This window comes from Heterodontus francisci, chromosome 2 (assembly GCF_036365525.1).
Source record: "Heterodontus francisci isolate sHetFra1 chromosome 2, sHetFra1.hap1, whole genome shotgun sequence".
Lineage (NCBI taxonomy): Eukaryota > Metazoa > Chordata > Chondrichthyes > Heterodontiformes > Heterodontidae > Heterodontus > Heterodontus francisci.
In genome coordinates this window covers 94,883,854-94,900,052 of record NC_090372.1, presented here as the reverse complement: position 1 = coordinate 94,900,052, position 16,199 = coordinate 94,883,854, and the positions used below count along the sequence as shown (strand labels likewise).

General features: G+C 46.1%; 1 protein-coding gene across 1 annotated transcript in view; it reads left to right on the top strand.

The window, feature by feature from the left end:
• The window catches only part of LOC137345649 (dynein axonemal heavy chain 11-like), a 622,812-nt gene that overhangs the window by 217,876 nt on the left and 388,737 nt on the right, over positions 1 to 16,199 (top strand). The window contains exon 28 of the mRNA XM_068008891.1: positions 13,425 to 13,658. Within this exon, the coding sequence (XP_067864992.1) occupies positions 13,425 to 13,658 (234 nt within the window). The remainder of the gene's footprint in view (positions 1 to 13,424; positions 13,659 to 16,199) is intronic.

Sequence of the window (16,199 nt, the reverse complement as noted above, 5' to 3'; positions counted from 1 at the left end):
CTGTTCATTATCGTATATATATATATATGGATATCCAAGGATATATTGTCTGCCGGACAAATTTCACAAATGGGGGTCTTTTTAACCCAAATCCATCCATTAGTCTGCTGGAATTGAAACGCAAAAGTAAACTCAGGAGAATATGACATAAGTATTGCAATAGGCTACAAAAAAACCAGACAAGCAAAGTGGCTGCTGATTATGATTGTTCACCAATCTCTTTTATGCACAACCAAAATTGGAAATTTTAAAGTATTCATTTTTGTTAACTGCAGCTAGCAAGGTATTTTACATTTTGTTCCACGGTGCCTATATAGTCACTCCCACGTGCACTGGCCCACATCTTTTCATTATTTCTCCAAAATTTACTCTTGCATTCCATATTAATCTCCAACAGGTATTTTGAAAAAAAGACTGATTGTAGCACGTAACAAGTGAAACTCCTCACCTTCCATGAAGTCATAGGGGAGTTTATATGCTAACTAGAAACGTGCAAGAAATGCCACTCCGACAATGTCACCCACAGACAGTGAGCAAATAAAATATCCTTTCAAAAACAACTTCATCACTGAATTCACCCCAAAAATGCATGCTTGGCCCCTATGTCCTTGCTAGCGATCATCCCACTTTCAACCTTCTTTTGCTTTCAAGGTCCTGGAACGTGCTATCTCCTCTCAGATTCATGCTCATCTTTTTCACAATTTCCCAAAAAGCGCCCCGAACCAAAGTCACGACTAACACAGGAGCTGGACGATTCCCTGTTCTGCCACAAACAATGAACTACAATAAGGTGCCCATTTTGTGCCTGCTCCTTGCCAGCTACATTCAGATAAGGCCCAAAACTGACACTAGCTTTGGGTGGGCTGAGCAGTCACACTGCCAACTTCATGCCCGTTTTGGAGCAGAGGTTGAAAATCTCCCCACGTCCCAAGATGACTTTACATTCCTTAGGTCTGCTATTTTTTTTGGGGGGTGGTGGGGGGATGGGGGATGTGAGCATTAATATTTTCAAAATCAACAGGTTAACATTCTATAAAAATAGGAAAAGAATATCATATGAATTATACCCAGTATTTTAGTTGAAAATCGAACATTAGCATTAACAAAGAACTGTCAGCCTCTCCCCTCCACCCCTCTTTCACACCCTACTCTTTGTCACCCCTTTCTCTGATTCTCTCTGTCAGACTAATACATTTTCTGACGTTTATAGAATATAAAATAAAAGGTACAAAAGGTCTGCAATTAGCCGACTGTCACATTTTCTCTTTCTCACTAAGTCATATATTGGAGCAGCTTCGTTTGTCAAAAAAAAACACTAAATTTTGCTACAGTTAAGATTTTTGAAATTTGTTCTCATTTCTCAAAATTATTTGAAGAAAAGCTAAACAGCAATATGATGAAGCTGAAGAAAAATATTGCTTTATTGCAGCTGAATTAATGACACTGATTTAAAAATACCAATTAATTAAATAACTTCCAATTGTGTTACTACCGTATATACCCAAGTAAGCGTTGAATCTTTGAGACCAATTTTTGAGGCTAAAATTTGGTGGAGGGGCAACTTTTACATAAGTCATATTTTTGAACTTTCATTGACAAAATAATAGCCATGGAGATGGGGCATAGAATCAGATGGATGCGCAGGAAACTATGTATCGATTCTGTTGATGTTCACTGACCCATTCTGCCAATTTAGCATATAATTGCAACCACTTGCTAGGCTTTCCCCTGATGGCACTTATATTCTTTGGTATTTTCATGAGCTATGTGGAAAGTTTTCTCCAATCTCTGATCTTCTCTGATACTTTGAATTCTCTTGCTGCTGCACAATTATTCGCCTTCTCTGCACGCACAACAACTTTTAGTTTAAACTGCACTGTGTATTTGTTGTTCTTCCTTGGCACCATATTGAAAAAATGTGGAGATCTTAGCTGAGCATTCGGGTATTTATACTAGTGCGTGATTAGAACGTTCTGTCTGTGTTCTGAAAGTTAAGGTTGACTTTTACATGAGATATAGGAAAAATTTAAGATTTTTAGGCCTAATGTCATGGGTCAACTTTTAATGAGATCAATTTTTACATGAGTGTATACGGTAAATGTAGACATAGGAATTTACAATAGAAAAATCTGACACAAGAGGGGAGATTTTCCTGGGTCAAGATGCAGGCTCACTGGATCATCTTGTCACAATTAATTGGGAAAACTTCAGGTAGGTCAGAGCTCCATTTTCTTTCCATTTTAATTGATGGAGTGAAAATGGGCTTGATTTTCCCAGCCCCATGGAGATGGGTTTGGAGGCAGCAGAGCTGGGAAAATAGGGGCGAGCAGCCAATTTGGGTGGGTAAGTCCCCAATTAGGGGCGATTTTGCGCTGTTGCCAGAACTTTCCCACCGGTGGAGCGCCCTCACCCCCACCCACCCCCTCCAAAGCTCATTGGAGGCAGCCTCCCTGCGGCAGGCCAGGGAGCCATCAAAGCTGGAGGCTCCACGCCCTAATGATGGGGCTGCGTGGATGGAAGGCAGTAATTGCGGCCGTGTCCGATCCTGCGGAGGGGATTCCCCTCCAACCTGATGTCCCTACTGGCTTCAGGAGTCTTCAGTGCAGCCCTTCTGTGTTGGCCAGTGCCACATTTCCATGTTGAGGTACCCACTTAGACCCCGACCTGCCTCAATAATGCCCACCTCTTCTGGTGGGCTGTCGATGCTCCAGAACTGCTGGCCCTCTGACTGGACCTCCACCCTCAGGGACCCGCCTAAGGACGGCAGCCATGAATGGCCATTTAGGAGGCCACCTCCTGGCAGAAAAGTGCAGGCTCAGGGCCCTCATTTGGTCCCGATGTCAGGGTCCTGAAGCCCTTGGGAAAATGCCATCCCTTGAGTCAGATTTCGTTTTAGGCGTGTGCTCCAACCCAGCCAAGCTTTCCAAAAGTGGATGCAGATGTAAAGTTTTTAATACAGATAAATAGGACTAACTAAATGCAATTTTTTTTTAAGGTGAGAAGGAGGAAGAAGGTTTACAGAGATTGAGTGCTAATGTATTTTTCCTCATACCATTTAATTGTGTCTCGCGAGGAGAATAGATTTCCGCCCTGTTCCAGGCCTCCATCAATGGTGTGCTGAAATCAGTTACTAAGGGCAGAATTTAGTGTGGCCATTGACAGCATGCATGGTGGCATTGGTGGGGGGGTGGTGCAGAGAATCACATTGGAAGTGTCCGCCCAGAAATCCGGCATCGTGACATCAGTTCCGGATTTTATCAGTGGCAGGAAAGCCACTTTATCCCAGAATATAAAACACCACCCAGCTTTCTTTAATAAACAGCAAAATTATCAGTTTATCATCAAACAAAACTTATCCAGTAATGAAGCAAAGCATTAACACACACATTGAAATATGAAAGTTCCCTTTTTAAATTTAATATAGTTTAGAGATACAGCACTGAAACAGGCCCTTCGGCCCACCGAGTCTGTGCCGACCATCAACCACCCATTTATACTAATCCTACACTAATTCCATATTCCTACCACATCCCCACCTGTCCCTATATTTCCCTACCACCTACCTATACTAGGGGCAATTTATAATGGCCAATTAACCTATCAACCTGCAAGTCTTTGGCATGTGGGAGGAAACCGGAGCACCCGGAGGAAGCCCACGCAGACACAGGGAGAACTTACAAACTCCACACAGGCAGTACCCAGAATTGAACCCGGGCCGCTGGAGCTGTGAGGCTGCGGTGCTAACCACTGCGCCACTGTGCCGCCCTCACACACTCTGGAAAAAAAATACAGAAATTCTCTCTGCAGAGGTCTGTTACAAAAAAAGAATACTTTGGCCAAATACTTGCTAATTCCTGAAGAAAAAAGCGAAGATATGGAAGGAAGTCAATTGTTCCCTTGGTCTGGCATCTGGGTATACGGAGAAGGGTCACTGGGATCTTTTCTAAAGCAGTTCTTTTCAAGTGGCGATGAGAATTAATCTGGCAGGTTTTCCCAGCTTCTCAGGAGAGATGCACCACCATGGATTTTAACTTTCCCACACTGGATCTTTGCAGGGTTTCTTCAAAGAGGTAGAGAAAGAGGTGAGCTGAGTGGTTTCTTTTTCCTTGGTTGGCAAAACACCAACTGTCTTCAAAACAGTTCGCACCCCAACTGAACTGAAAACAATATCCTCCCCAAACAGAAATTCAATGTCCTGACCTTCATAAAACTTGACATGTGGCTTCTCCAGGTCATCAAGGTTTCTGTTGTTTATTGAGGTTAAAGCACATGATTTCCAGTACAGGTTGTTTTCAAACAACATCTCAAGTGTCCTTTCAGTGAACCTGGTAAAAAGAACACATCCATGGAATCTTTTCAGTTTTAACACAGTTCCTCAAAAAATAAAATATAAAAAAATGGAAACACTTTCTTAACAGTCTGAATCATTCCGAGGATCCACCGGGGCATGTGTGGGGTCTCACAAGCAGCAGCTCACTGCTGCATCAAGGAGATGACCAATGCCTTGTTCAAGAGGACCGGCGACTATGTGCGCTACTGGACCGACCTGACAGTCAGGCCAAGAGGGCCATCGGATTCGGGGCCATCGCTGGATTTCCCCAGGTGCAAGGTGTGATGGATTGCATGCACGTGGCCATCAAGTCTTCAATAATCCAGCCAGCCACCTTCATCAACAGGAAGGTCTTCCATTCAATCAACGTTCAACTGGTGTAGACCACCGAGAACATTTCTTGCAGGTGTGTGCCCGCTTCCTGGGAAGCAGCCACGATGCCTACATACTCCAACAATCCCAGTGCCACAGCTTTTCAGATCCCCAGCTTGCCTTCAAGGGTGGATTCTCAGGGGCAAGGGCTACCCATTGATGACATGGCTACTGACACCTGTGAGGAACCCTTGCAATGCAGCAGAGGAGAGGTACAACACTTGCCACGGCTCCACCCGAGCAACCATTGAGCAGGCCATTGGGCTGCTGAGAATGAGATTCTGCTGCCTCGATCGATCCAGTGGAGCCCTGCAGTATGCCCCAGCGAGGGTTTTGCGTACCGTTGTGGTCTGCTGTGCTCTGCACAATCTAGCGCTGCAAAGGGGGGAGGCCTTGCATGACAATGAGATGCCTGAGTGTCACTCCTCCACTGATGAGAAGGATGTGGAGGAGGGAAAGGAGCAAGCAACACTGGATGTTAAAGCCCTTACGCCGGAAGCCAGGCCGATTGAGTGATGTGCCAAGGAGGCAAGAGACAACCTTGTATTTACCCACTTCTAGCTGCCCTGACATCCACTCGCAGAGAAACCAATAAAGACTCACCTCAATGCCTGTAGTCTGTCACCACCTTTGTGTTCCCTGACTTAAGCCCAGCTGAAAAACGCGCTCTTGTCCATGAAAGATCATATGTAAATGAGAGTTGTGCTTACATTGGCATTCCACTGCAAGGGAAGCGTGAAGGTAATAGCTTACAAATAAGGCATAATAGGATAATCACTTTTACACAATGATTGTTAATGGCTTGACCAAAAGAACTTTGTTAATCATCACATGGCTGTTGTCAGATACCTGTGAAACCCCTCCCCCCCCCCCACGCCACCCCCCCCCCCCCCCCCATAGAATCATAGAAAGTTTACGGCACAGAAAGAGGCTTCTTGGCCCATCTTGTCTGCGCCAACCAGAAAAAAAGAGCCATCCAGCCTAATCCCATTTTCCAGCATTTGCTCTGTAGCCCTGCAGGTTACGGCACTTCAGGTGCACATCCAGGCACCTTTTAAATGAGATGAGGTTTTCTGCCTCTACTACCCTTTCTAGCAGTGAGTTCCAGACCCCCACCACCCTCCAGGTGAAAGAAAAAAAATGTCCTCATCTTCCCCCTAATCCTTCTACCAATCACTTTAAATCTATGCCCCCTAGTCACTGACCTCACTGCTAAGGTAAATGGAACCTTCACCTCCACTCCTTCCAGGCCCCTCACATTTTTGTACATCTCAATCAAACCTCCCCTCAGCATCAACTGTTCCAAAGAGAACAACCCGAGATATCTAATCTTTCCTCATAGCTGCAATTTTCCAGTACTAGCAACATCCTCGTAAACCGTTATCGATTGTTGTAAAAACCCATCTGGTTCGCTAATATCCGTTCTGGAAGGAAATCTGCTATCCTTACCTGGTCTGGCCTACGTGTGACTCCAGACCCACAGCAATGTGGTTGACTCTTAAATGCCCTCTGAAATGCCAGAGCAAACCACTCAGTTTCTCAAGGCAATTAGGGATAGGCAATAAATGCTGGCCTTGCCAGCAATGCCCACAACCCTTGAACAAAAAAAAATCTCCTCTTTACCCTCTTGCTTGTCATTACATTGTTTCTGTAATAAGGTGACCAGAACTGCACACAGTACTTAAGTTATGGCCTAACTAATGTTTATACAGTTCCAGCATAACCTCCCTGCTCTTATTTTCTATGCTTCAGCTAATAAAATAAAGGATTCCCTATGCCTCTTATCGACCTGTCCTGCTACCGTCAGGGATTTGTGGACATATTCTCCAAGGTCCCTCACTTCCTCTACGCCTCTCAGTATCCTCCTACTTATTGTGTATTCCTTTACCTTGTTTGACCTCCCCAAATGCAGCACCTCACACTTCTCTGGGTTAAATTCCATTTGCCACTTTTCTGCCCACCTGACCAGTCTATTGATATCTTCCTGCAGCTTACAGCTATCCTCCTCGCTATCAACCATGCAACCAATTTTTGTGTCATCTGCAAGCTTCTTGATTATATCCCCTACATTTACATCCAAATTGTTAATATATACCACATAAAGCAGGGGACCTAGTACTGAGCCCTGTGGAACCCACTGGAAACAGCCTTCCAGTTGCAAAAGCACTCGTCAACAATTACCTTTTGTTTCTTGCCACTGAACGAATTTTGTATTCAGCTTGCTACATTCCCCTGGAACACATGGGCTTTTTTTTTAACCGGTCTGCCATATGGGACCTTGTTAAAAGCCTTGCTAAAATCCATGTAGACCACATCAACTGCACTACCCTCATCAATCCTCTTCCTCAAAAATTTCAATCAAGTTAGTCAGACACGACCGTCCCTTACCAAATCCATGCTGACTATCCTTGATTAATCTGGGTCTTTCTAAGTGACAGTTTATCCTGTCCCTCCGAATTGATTCCAATAATTTGCACGGTACCAAGGTTAGACTGACTGGTCTGTAATTATTCGGTCTATCCCTTGCTCCCTTTTTAAACAAAATGTTAGCAGACCTCCAATCCTCCAGCACCACACCTATATCCAGTGAGGATTGGAAAATGATGGTCAAACCTTCCGCTATTTCCTCTTTGGCTTCTTTTAATAGCCTGGGGTACATTTCATCTGGCCCTGGTATTTATCAGCTTCCAAGGATGCAAAACCCTTAATACTTCCACCCTCCCTATGTTTATCACATCCAGTACTTCACACTCCTTCTTGTTAACTAAAATGTCTACAGCGTCCTCCATTTTTGTGAAGACAGACACAAAGTATTCATTAAGAACCATACCCACATCTTCCGCCTCTACACATAGGTTACCTTTTTGTGCCTTTATGGGCTCTACTCTTTCCTTAGTTATTCTCTTACTCTTAACATATTGATAAAATATCTTTGGGTTCTCCTTGATTTTACTTGCCAATATTCTTTCATGCCCTCTCTTTGCTTTCCTAACTTCCTTTTTGATTTCACCTCTCCACTTTCTATACTCCTCTCGGCTTTCTGTAGCATTGAGTTCTTGGTGTCTGACATAATCTTTCCTTTTCTGCCTTATCTTACCCTGTTAGCTCCTTGACATCCAGGGAGCTCTAAATTTGTCCATCCCACCCTTTTTCTTTGTGGGAACATGTTTACTCTGAACCCCTTAAATCTCCCCTTTGTATGCCTCCCACTGCTCTGACACTGATTTCTCTTCAAGTAGCTGTTTCCAATCCACATTTGCTAAATCACTTGTCAGCTTAGTAAAAATTGGCTTTACCCCCAATTTAGAACATTAACTCCTGTTCTGTCTCTCTCCTTTTCTATAATTAGGTTAAGACTAACTGAATTATGATCTCTACCACCAAAATGCTCTTCCACTGCCCCTCCTTCCACCTGCCCAGCTTCATTACCTAAAACTAAATCCAGAACCACGCCCTCTCTTGTTGGACTTGCTACATACTGGCCAAAAATGTTCTCCTGAATGCACCTTAAGAATTCTGTTCCCTCCATTCCTTTCACACTAAAACTATCCCAGTTAATATTGTGGTAGTTAAAATCCCCGACTGTTACTGCCATATTGTTTTTGCACTTCTCAGAGATTTGCCTACATATCTGCTCTTCTATCTTGCTCTGACAGTTCAGGAGTCCACAGTACACTCCCAGTAGTGTGACTGCCCCTTTTTCGTTCCTTAGTTCAATCCATATGGCCTCATTTGATGATCTTTCTAACATATCATTCCTCCTCACAAATGTAATTGCTTCTCCAACCAAAATTGCCAGCCCCCTCCCTTTTTATCCCCCTGTCTATCTCGTCTGGAAACCGTGTAACCAGGAATGTTGAGCTGTCATTCCTGTCTCTCTTTAAGCCATATTTCTGTAATAGCTATGATATCATACTGACACGTTTCTTTCTGTTGCATTGCATTGAATTACATTGCATTGAAATATATATCCTTGAGCACTGTCAAGTTCTTTTAAAAATAAATTTCTATCCTTTGTTTCCTCTGCCTTCCAGACTCGCTCACTAATTTTCTGCCTACCATTTCCAGTTCTGATTTTGCTCCATCTGACTCCAACCTCAGGTTCCCATCCCCTTGTTAAGCTAGTGTAAACGCTACCCAACAGCACTTGCAAACCTCCCAGCAAAGATATTGGTCCCAGCCCTATTAAAGTGCAACCATCTGGCTTGTGCATGTCTCACCTCCCCCAGAACCGGTCCCAATGCCCCAGGAATCTAAAGTCCTCCCTCCTACACCATCTCTCTAGCCACGCATTCATCAGCTCTAACCTCCTATTTCTGTGCTCATTGGCGCATGACACTGAGAGTAATCCGGAGGTTACTATCTCTGAGGTCCTGTTTTTTAATGTCTTACCTAGCTCTGTAAAATCTGCTTTCGGGACCTAATCACTCTTTCTACCTATGTCGGTACCAATGTGAACCACGATCTCTGGCTGTTCACCCTCCACCTTAAGAATGTCCTGCAGCCGCTCTGTGACATCCTTGACCTTGGCACCAGGGAGGCAACATACCATCCTGGAGTAATGTCTATGGCCGCAGAAACACCTGTCTGTTCCCCTAGCTATCGAATCCCCGACCGCTATTTCTCTTCCACGCTTCTTCCTTCCTGCCCATGCAGTTGAGCCACCTGTGGTGCCCCGAACATGGCTGTTGCTACACATCTCTGAGGAACCATCGGCCTCACCAGCGTCCAAAATGGAAAACTGGTTTGTGAGTGAGATAGACGCAGAGGACTCCGAGACTTTCTAGTGGTCACCCCATTCCCTCTCTGCCTGCACGTTCCTAACCTGCGGTGTGACCACCTCCCTCAACATGCCATCAACGTTGTCTTCAGCCTCACAGATGCAGCACAGTGACTCCAGCCGCCCAGTGTCTATGAGTGCTTCTACGAAGTGTGAACCCAACAATGGCAGCTGAGCTGGAGGCAGGCTGCTGATCAGGCTGGCTCTTGGCCTGTGATGAATTCAGCAGCCATTTTCTGGCTGCTTGAGGCCTGGAAGGCTCCAGCTCCCTGAGGGTTTCTTGCACTGGTGCAGGACTCTTCTCCGGTGTCGCAGCTGCTGGAGCTGGGCTCACTGGCGGAGGGGCTGAGGTGCCGGTGTCCACACTCTGAGTGTGCTGAGGGGAGCCCCCAGATGTGGAGGGCAACCTCTTCTCCCTTTCAAGGCTCACTTGACCCTCCCTGCTGACCAGAGAAGGACGAGAAGCTGGGCAAGACTCCAGGTGTCTGATTCTTCTCTTGCTTTGTCACTGCTGTGTCAAGCTCATGGTCAAGGAGATGGTTTGCAGGTCTGTACACATCTGTGGGATCTGGCTCTCCATGAGGGTCACCAGCCTCTCAATGGAGGAAGCCATGCACTCACATGCCTGAGACATGGCAGCAGTTGTTGCATGTTTGGACTCCTCCATCATCCGCTCATGGCTGCGCATGGTCTCTGGCTTCTCCACCAGATGTTGCCTTACTTCTCTCTCTAATTCCGCAAACCCTGTGCTGTTGACAGCACAGGCTCGTCATCAGCGTGGGCCTCAGCATGGGCTTGGCCACCCACAGTCCTCCAGCTGTCAGAGGCCTCGGTTGTCTCAGCCTCAGCTAGCTGCTCAGTCGTGTGTGCAGTGCTCTCACCAGTTTGTGACCCTGATTCTACAGCCGAGCAGAAACCCATTGAGGTGAAAATATCTGTGCTGGCGGAGGGTGCAGGAGGGTCATGGGACGGTGCATCCCTGAGTGGTCCTCCTCCTCAGAGGTGGACGGCTACCCCTTCAGTTGGAGTCTCCTGCGAATGCTGGCCTGCATGAGAGAACACAAATGTGTAGGTTAGGCTATACAGATCTTGGCATGCCAAATATGCATCATGTGGGTCTCCAGAAATAATCTGTATGTCGATGGAAACCAGTCCTCACTCTTTTGTGCAGAGACTCCAGTCTCTCCATCTGATATGGCACGGCCACCCTGTGTCCCTGCCAATTTCAAAGCCTCTTCCTCTACTGAGCTTTTACATATAGTTCATGCTGCCTCACTCACTCAAGGGGTTGAGCTGAGAAAGGGGGAGCCTGTGGCTGAGTGGGAGCCATGCATCTGTCAGGATGAGATGATGTCTTACCCCCTCTCCCATCGCTGTGATAGTGCCACTCTCCCTATGCCCAGAATCCTCCTGCGTAGACACTTGCAATCAGTAATAAAGAGAGAGTAATGGGTTACTCACCGTAGCAGAATGAAGGAGGTCGTTGATGTTCTTGCGACACTGCACCCAATTTAGCGGGGGTGACCCCACGGCTGCTGACTTCCTTAGCTATCTCCATCCAGGCTTGCATGGTCAGGCAGGAAAACTACTTCTTGCCATCGCTGGGGAATAGGACTTCCCGCTTTTCCCTTGCAGCCTGGAGGAAAATCTGCAAGGAGGGATCACTAAACCATGGGGCCACCCTGTGTCTTGGCTCAGCCATCCTGTGGTATCCTCCTTGGGGGGTTGGGGGGGTGTCCAGCAGTCAGTACAACACTGGTTTCAGCAGTGAACTGAAAACAGCAAATGACTCTAAGGCAGCCATGCAAGCAGGGCTGGCAAGGTTATAAATATGGTGCCAGCACCTGCTCCAGAATAACTGATGCCGTAGTCAGAGTCTCGTCTCCCACACCCTCTGCGTGATTGGGAGGCCCCACTTCTCTATTATGCAAAATGGTTGCCTGTCGCGTGATCACCGTGGGGCGGCCACCCACATGACAAATGGGAACGCCGCCCATTTCCAGGCCCACGGCGCGGGTTCACTAAATTCAGCCCAAAATGTGCACATAAATAGGCACTGGTTGCTCTTCCATTGATTTATTTCCTTAGTTTTAGGAAGTGCTCGGCACTACTCCAGAGTATATGTTTGAAATCAGAAGAATGTACACAGTTATTCACAACAGATTCTCTAATTCCACCACTCCATGATACAGTAATTGAAGATTCAATAAGTAGTGTAACCATGTCACCTTGACTGCACAAGAAGAGAAAGTTATGATTTTAGTTGAAAATTAAGTTGCAGAATGTTTACTAGCTCAAACATATAAGACCAAATTTTACCAGCCCCTTGACGTCGGGGGTTGTGGCGGGGAGTCCATAAAATAGTTGCGGGAGCAGCCCGCCACGACCCCTGATGCCAAGAAGGCCCTGACGCATTATACCGGCGGCAGCGAGGCCTCGGTGCGGCCCCTTTATGGCGGGGCCTTCATTTAAATATTAAAATTAATTAAGAAAAGATACAAATCAACTACCTTGTCCCGGCGGCCGTCCCACACTGCTTTTACTCCGTATGGAGTTTTGAGGCGAGACGCTGGTGGGGAGGGGCGAGGACTAAAATTAGCAGGGTGTGGGGTGGGGGAAAGCTTTTTTTATTGGCTGTGGTGATGGTGGGAAGGTGTTGAAGAGCAAATGTGACGTGGTTTGGGGGGGAGGGTTGGAGTTCAGGGTGGAAATAAAGTTTGTCATTTTGGCCAAAAAAAAAAACATTTTGGGGGGGAGGGTTTGGAAAAGAGCCACCAGCTTTTGATTTTTTTTTTAATGAACAATAGTTAATGTTTAAAAATTCAAATTTTTGCTAAGGGCTTGAAGCCCTTTAAAAATGGTGCCGGCCCTTGTGCGGTGGCGCCGGACGCCGTTGCCAGGGATGGACCGGCCGCTCCCTGTATGTAATTGGGCTGGCCTCTCTATCCCCTCCATCCCCTCCATTTAAATGAGCCCCCATGCGGGGGCTCAGGCCGCCAACGTCAAAGCGCGCTGCCGCAATGTGAGGCGCACTAATAAAAGTCAGCCCATAGGGTCACAAATTCTCAGACCAATTGTGCCAACAGAAGTGTAGCAATGCAGGTGCTGATAACCTCTCACACCTGATCTGCCAGAGTATCTGAGGTCAGGATAGGTCCACTCAATTTTGATGCCAAGATCACTGTGGGTGCTCTCCAGAGAGGGGTTGGGGGAGCTGTTATCAAAGTAGCACTGGTTAGGCATTCTGGTCAAAGTAGCACTGGTCAAAATAATTTTTAAAGGGCTGCCCACTTGGCCCCATTTATAAAAGAGTTGAAAAGAATAATTGAGTTGCTTTGTTACAGAAGTTTAAGCCCGGACCCCCAATGGCCTCACTTCAGCCATTGAGCAGACTTGTTTATTGGGTTCATCCCAGGGTCCAGGTTACTCAGCAGTCTGGAGCCTGGGGCCAAGGAAATTCCAGATGTGGGGATTCACTCCCCTTGGCCTCTTGCCTTTAACATCAAGGGCTAAGTTTATAGTCAATGGAAGTTGCTCTTGTCCCAGATTCCTGTGTAAATTACAAGAAATCTGAATGTAGCCTCAGTGTTCCAGTCAGAATTCTCTCCTCCGTCAAGTTTCCTGTGCCTAATTTGTGCTACAGCCAAGGATTTTCATCCCCATGGTATCTATTCACTTGGTATATACAAAAGATGGCTAGTGATCAACATATTTAATCCAAATTAATCTAATAATTAAACTTCATGCACCAATTATACCTTCATTGAGGTTTTTATGTCTCGTATACCTACAGGTGTGGCAAATGCATCAGTGTAAATTAATTTCCAGCCAGGTTTTGGCATAAAAGCAGCAGGTACTACTTTTTCACCACTATGTCTAAAATTGACCTGATGGTTGCATAGATGTTTGCATAAAACTAGTCCCTCCTTTGCTTTTTTTAAGGTTGAAACTTGGTTAAATCGATTAGAGGAAACCATGCAGGAAACGGTCCGTCATCAGATTACAGAGGCTGTAGCAGCTTATGAGGAAAAACCAAGAGATCAGTGGATTTTTGACTATCCAGCTCAGGTGGCACTCACCAGCTCACAAATATATTGGACTACAGATGTAGGAATTGCATTTGAAAGACTTGAGGAAGGCTATGAAACAGCACTGAAAGATTATAACAAAAAACAGGTATATATATATACATTGTATGTAACAGCTTGTATTTATATAGCACCTTTAACATAAAATATCCCAAGGCACTTCACAGAGGCATTATAAAACAAAATCTGAAAGTGAACCCCATGAGATATTAGGGTAGATGACCAAAAACCTGGATACAGAAATAGATTTTAAGAAGTGTCTTAAGGGAGAAAAATGAGGTAGAGGGGCAGAGAGATTTAGGGAGGGAATTGCAGAGCTAAGGGCTTAGGCAGCTAAAGGCACAGCCACCGATGGTGGAGCGATTAAAATCAGGAGTGCGAAAGAAGCCGGAATTAGATGAGCGTGGATATCTTGTAGGGTTGTGGAGATGAAGGAGATTACAGAGATAATGAGGGGTAAGGCTATGGAGGGATTTGAAAAGAAGGATGAAAATTTTAAAATCGAGGCATTGCTTAATCAAGAACTTGGTCAGTGAGCACAGTGTGACGGGTGAATGGGATTTCTGATGCAAATTGGGACACGGGCAGCAAAGTTTTGGATGACTTCAAGCTTACAGAGGGTAGAATGTGGGAAGTTGGCCAGTAGTTGGGGCAGCACAGTGGCGCAGTGGTTAGCACCGCAGCCTCACAGCTCCAGCGACCCGGGCTCAGTTCTGGGTACTGCCTGTGTGGAGTTTGCAAGTTCTCCCTATGACCGTGTGGGTTTCCACCGGGTGCTCTGGTTTCCTCCCGCAGCCAAAGACTTGCAAGTTGATAGGTAAATTGGCCATTGTAAATTGCCCCTAGTGTTGGTAGGAGAATGGTGGGGATGTGATAGGGAATGTGGGATTAATGTAGGATTAGTATAAATGGGTGGTTGTTGGTCGGCACAGACACGGTGGGCCGAAGGGCCTGTTTCAGTGCTGTATCTCTCTATGACTCTAGTGCAGTAGAATAGTCAAGTCTAGAGGTAACAAAGGCATGGATGAGGGTTTCAGCAGCAGATGAGCTGAAGCAAGGATGTTCTTAGTGATGGTATGAGTATGTACCTGAAAACTCATCTTGGCGTCAAACATGACACTAAGGTTGTGAACAGTCTGGTTCAGCCTCAGTCAGTTGTCAAGGAGAGGGATTTTTTATATTTATTCATTCATGGGATGTGGGTGTCACTGGCTAGGCCAGCATTTATTGCCCTTCCCTAATTGCCCTGGAGAAGGTGGTGGTGAGCTGCATCCTTGAACTGCAGCAGTCTTTGGGGTGTAAATTCACCAACAGTGTTGTTAGGAAGGGAGTTCCAGGCTTTTAACCCAGCAACAATGAAGGAACAGTGATACAGTTCCAAGTCAGGATGGTGTGTGGCTTGGAGGGGAACTTGCAGGTAATGGTGTTTCCATGCATCTGCAGCCTTTGTCCTTCTGGGTGGTAGAAGTCACAGGTCTGGAAGGTGCTGTCTAAGAAGCCTTGGTGCGTTGCTGCAGTGCATCTTGTAGATGGTGCACACTGCTGCCACTGTGCGTCAGTGGTGGAGGGAGTGAATGTTTGTGGATGGGATGCCAATCAAGCAGGCTGCTTTGTCCTGGAGGGTGTCGAGTTTCTTGAGTGTTGTTGGAACTGCACCCATCCAGGCAAGTGGAAAGTATTCCATCACACTCCTGACTTGTACCTTGTAGATGGTGATCAGGCACTAGGGAGACAGGAGGTGAGTTACTCGCTGCAAAATTCCCAACCTCTGACCTGCTCTTGTGGCCACAGCATTTATGTGGCTGGTGCAGTTCAGTTTCTGGTCAATGGTAACCCCCAGGATGTTGACAGTGGGGGATTCAGTGATGGTAATGCCCTTGAACATTAAGGGGAGATGGTTAGATTCTCTCTCATTTGAGATGGTCATTGCCTGGCACTTATGTTACTTGCCACTTATCAGCCCAAGCCTGGAAGTTGTCCAGGTCCTGCTGCATTTGGACATGGGCTGCTTCAGTATCTGAGGAGTCACGAATGTTGCTGAACATTGTGCAATCTTCAGTGAACATCCCCACTTCTGACCTTATGATGGAGGGAAGGTCATTAATTATGCAGCTGAAGATGGTTGGGCCTAGGACAATATCCTGAGGAACTCATGCTGTGATGTCCTGGGACTAAGATGATTGACCTCCAACAACCACAACCATCTTCCTTTGTGCTAAGTATGACTCCAATCAGTGAAGAGTTTTACCCCTGATTCGCATTGACTCCCCCAGCTTTGCCAGGACTCCTTGGTGCCATACGCGGTCATTGCTGCCTTGATGTCAAGGGCAGTCACTCTCACCTCACCTCTGGATTTCAGCTCTTTAGTCCATGTTTGGACAATAGCTGTAATGAGGTCAGGAGCTAAGTGGCCCTGGAAGAACCCAAACTGAGCATCAGTGTGCAGGTTATTGGTGAGCAAGTGCTGCTTGATAGCATTGTCAACAATCCCTTCCATCACTTTGTTGATGATCGAGAGTAGACTGATAGGACGGTAATTGGCTGGGATGGAATTGTCCTGCTTTTTGTGTATAAGACACACTTAGGAAATTTTCCACATTGCCAGGTAGATGCCATTGTTGTGGCTGTA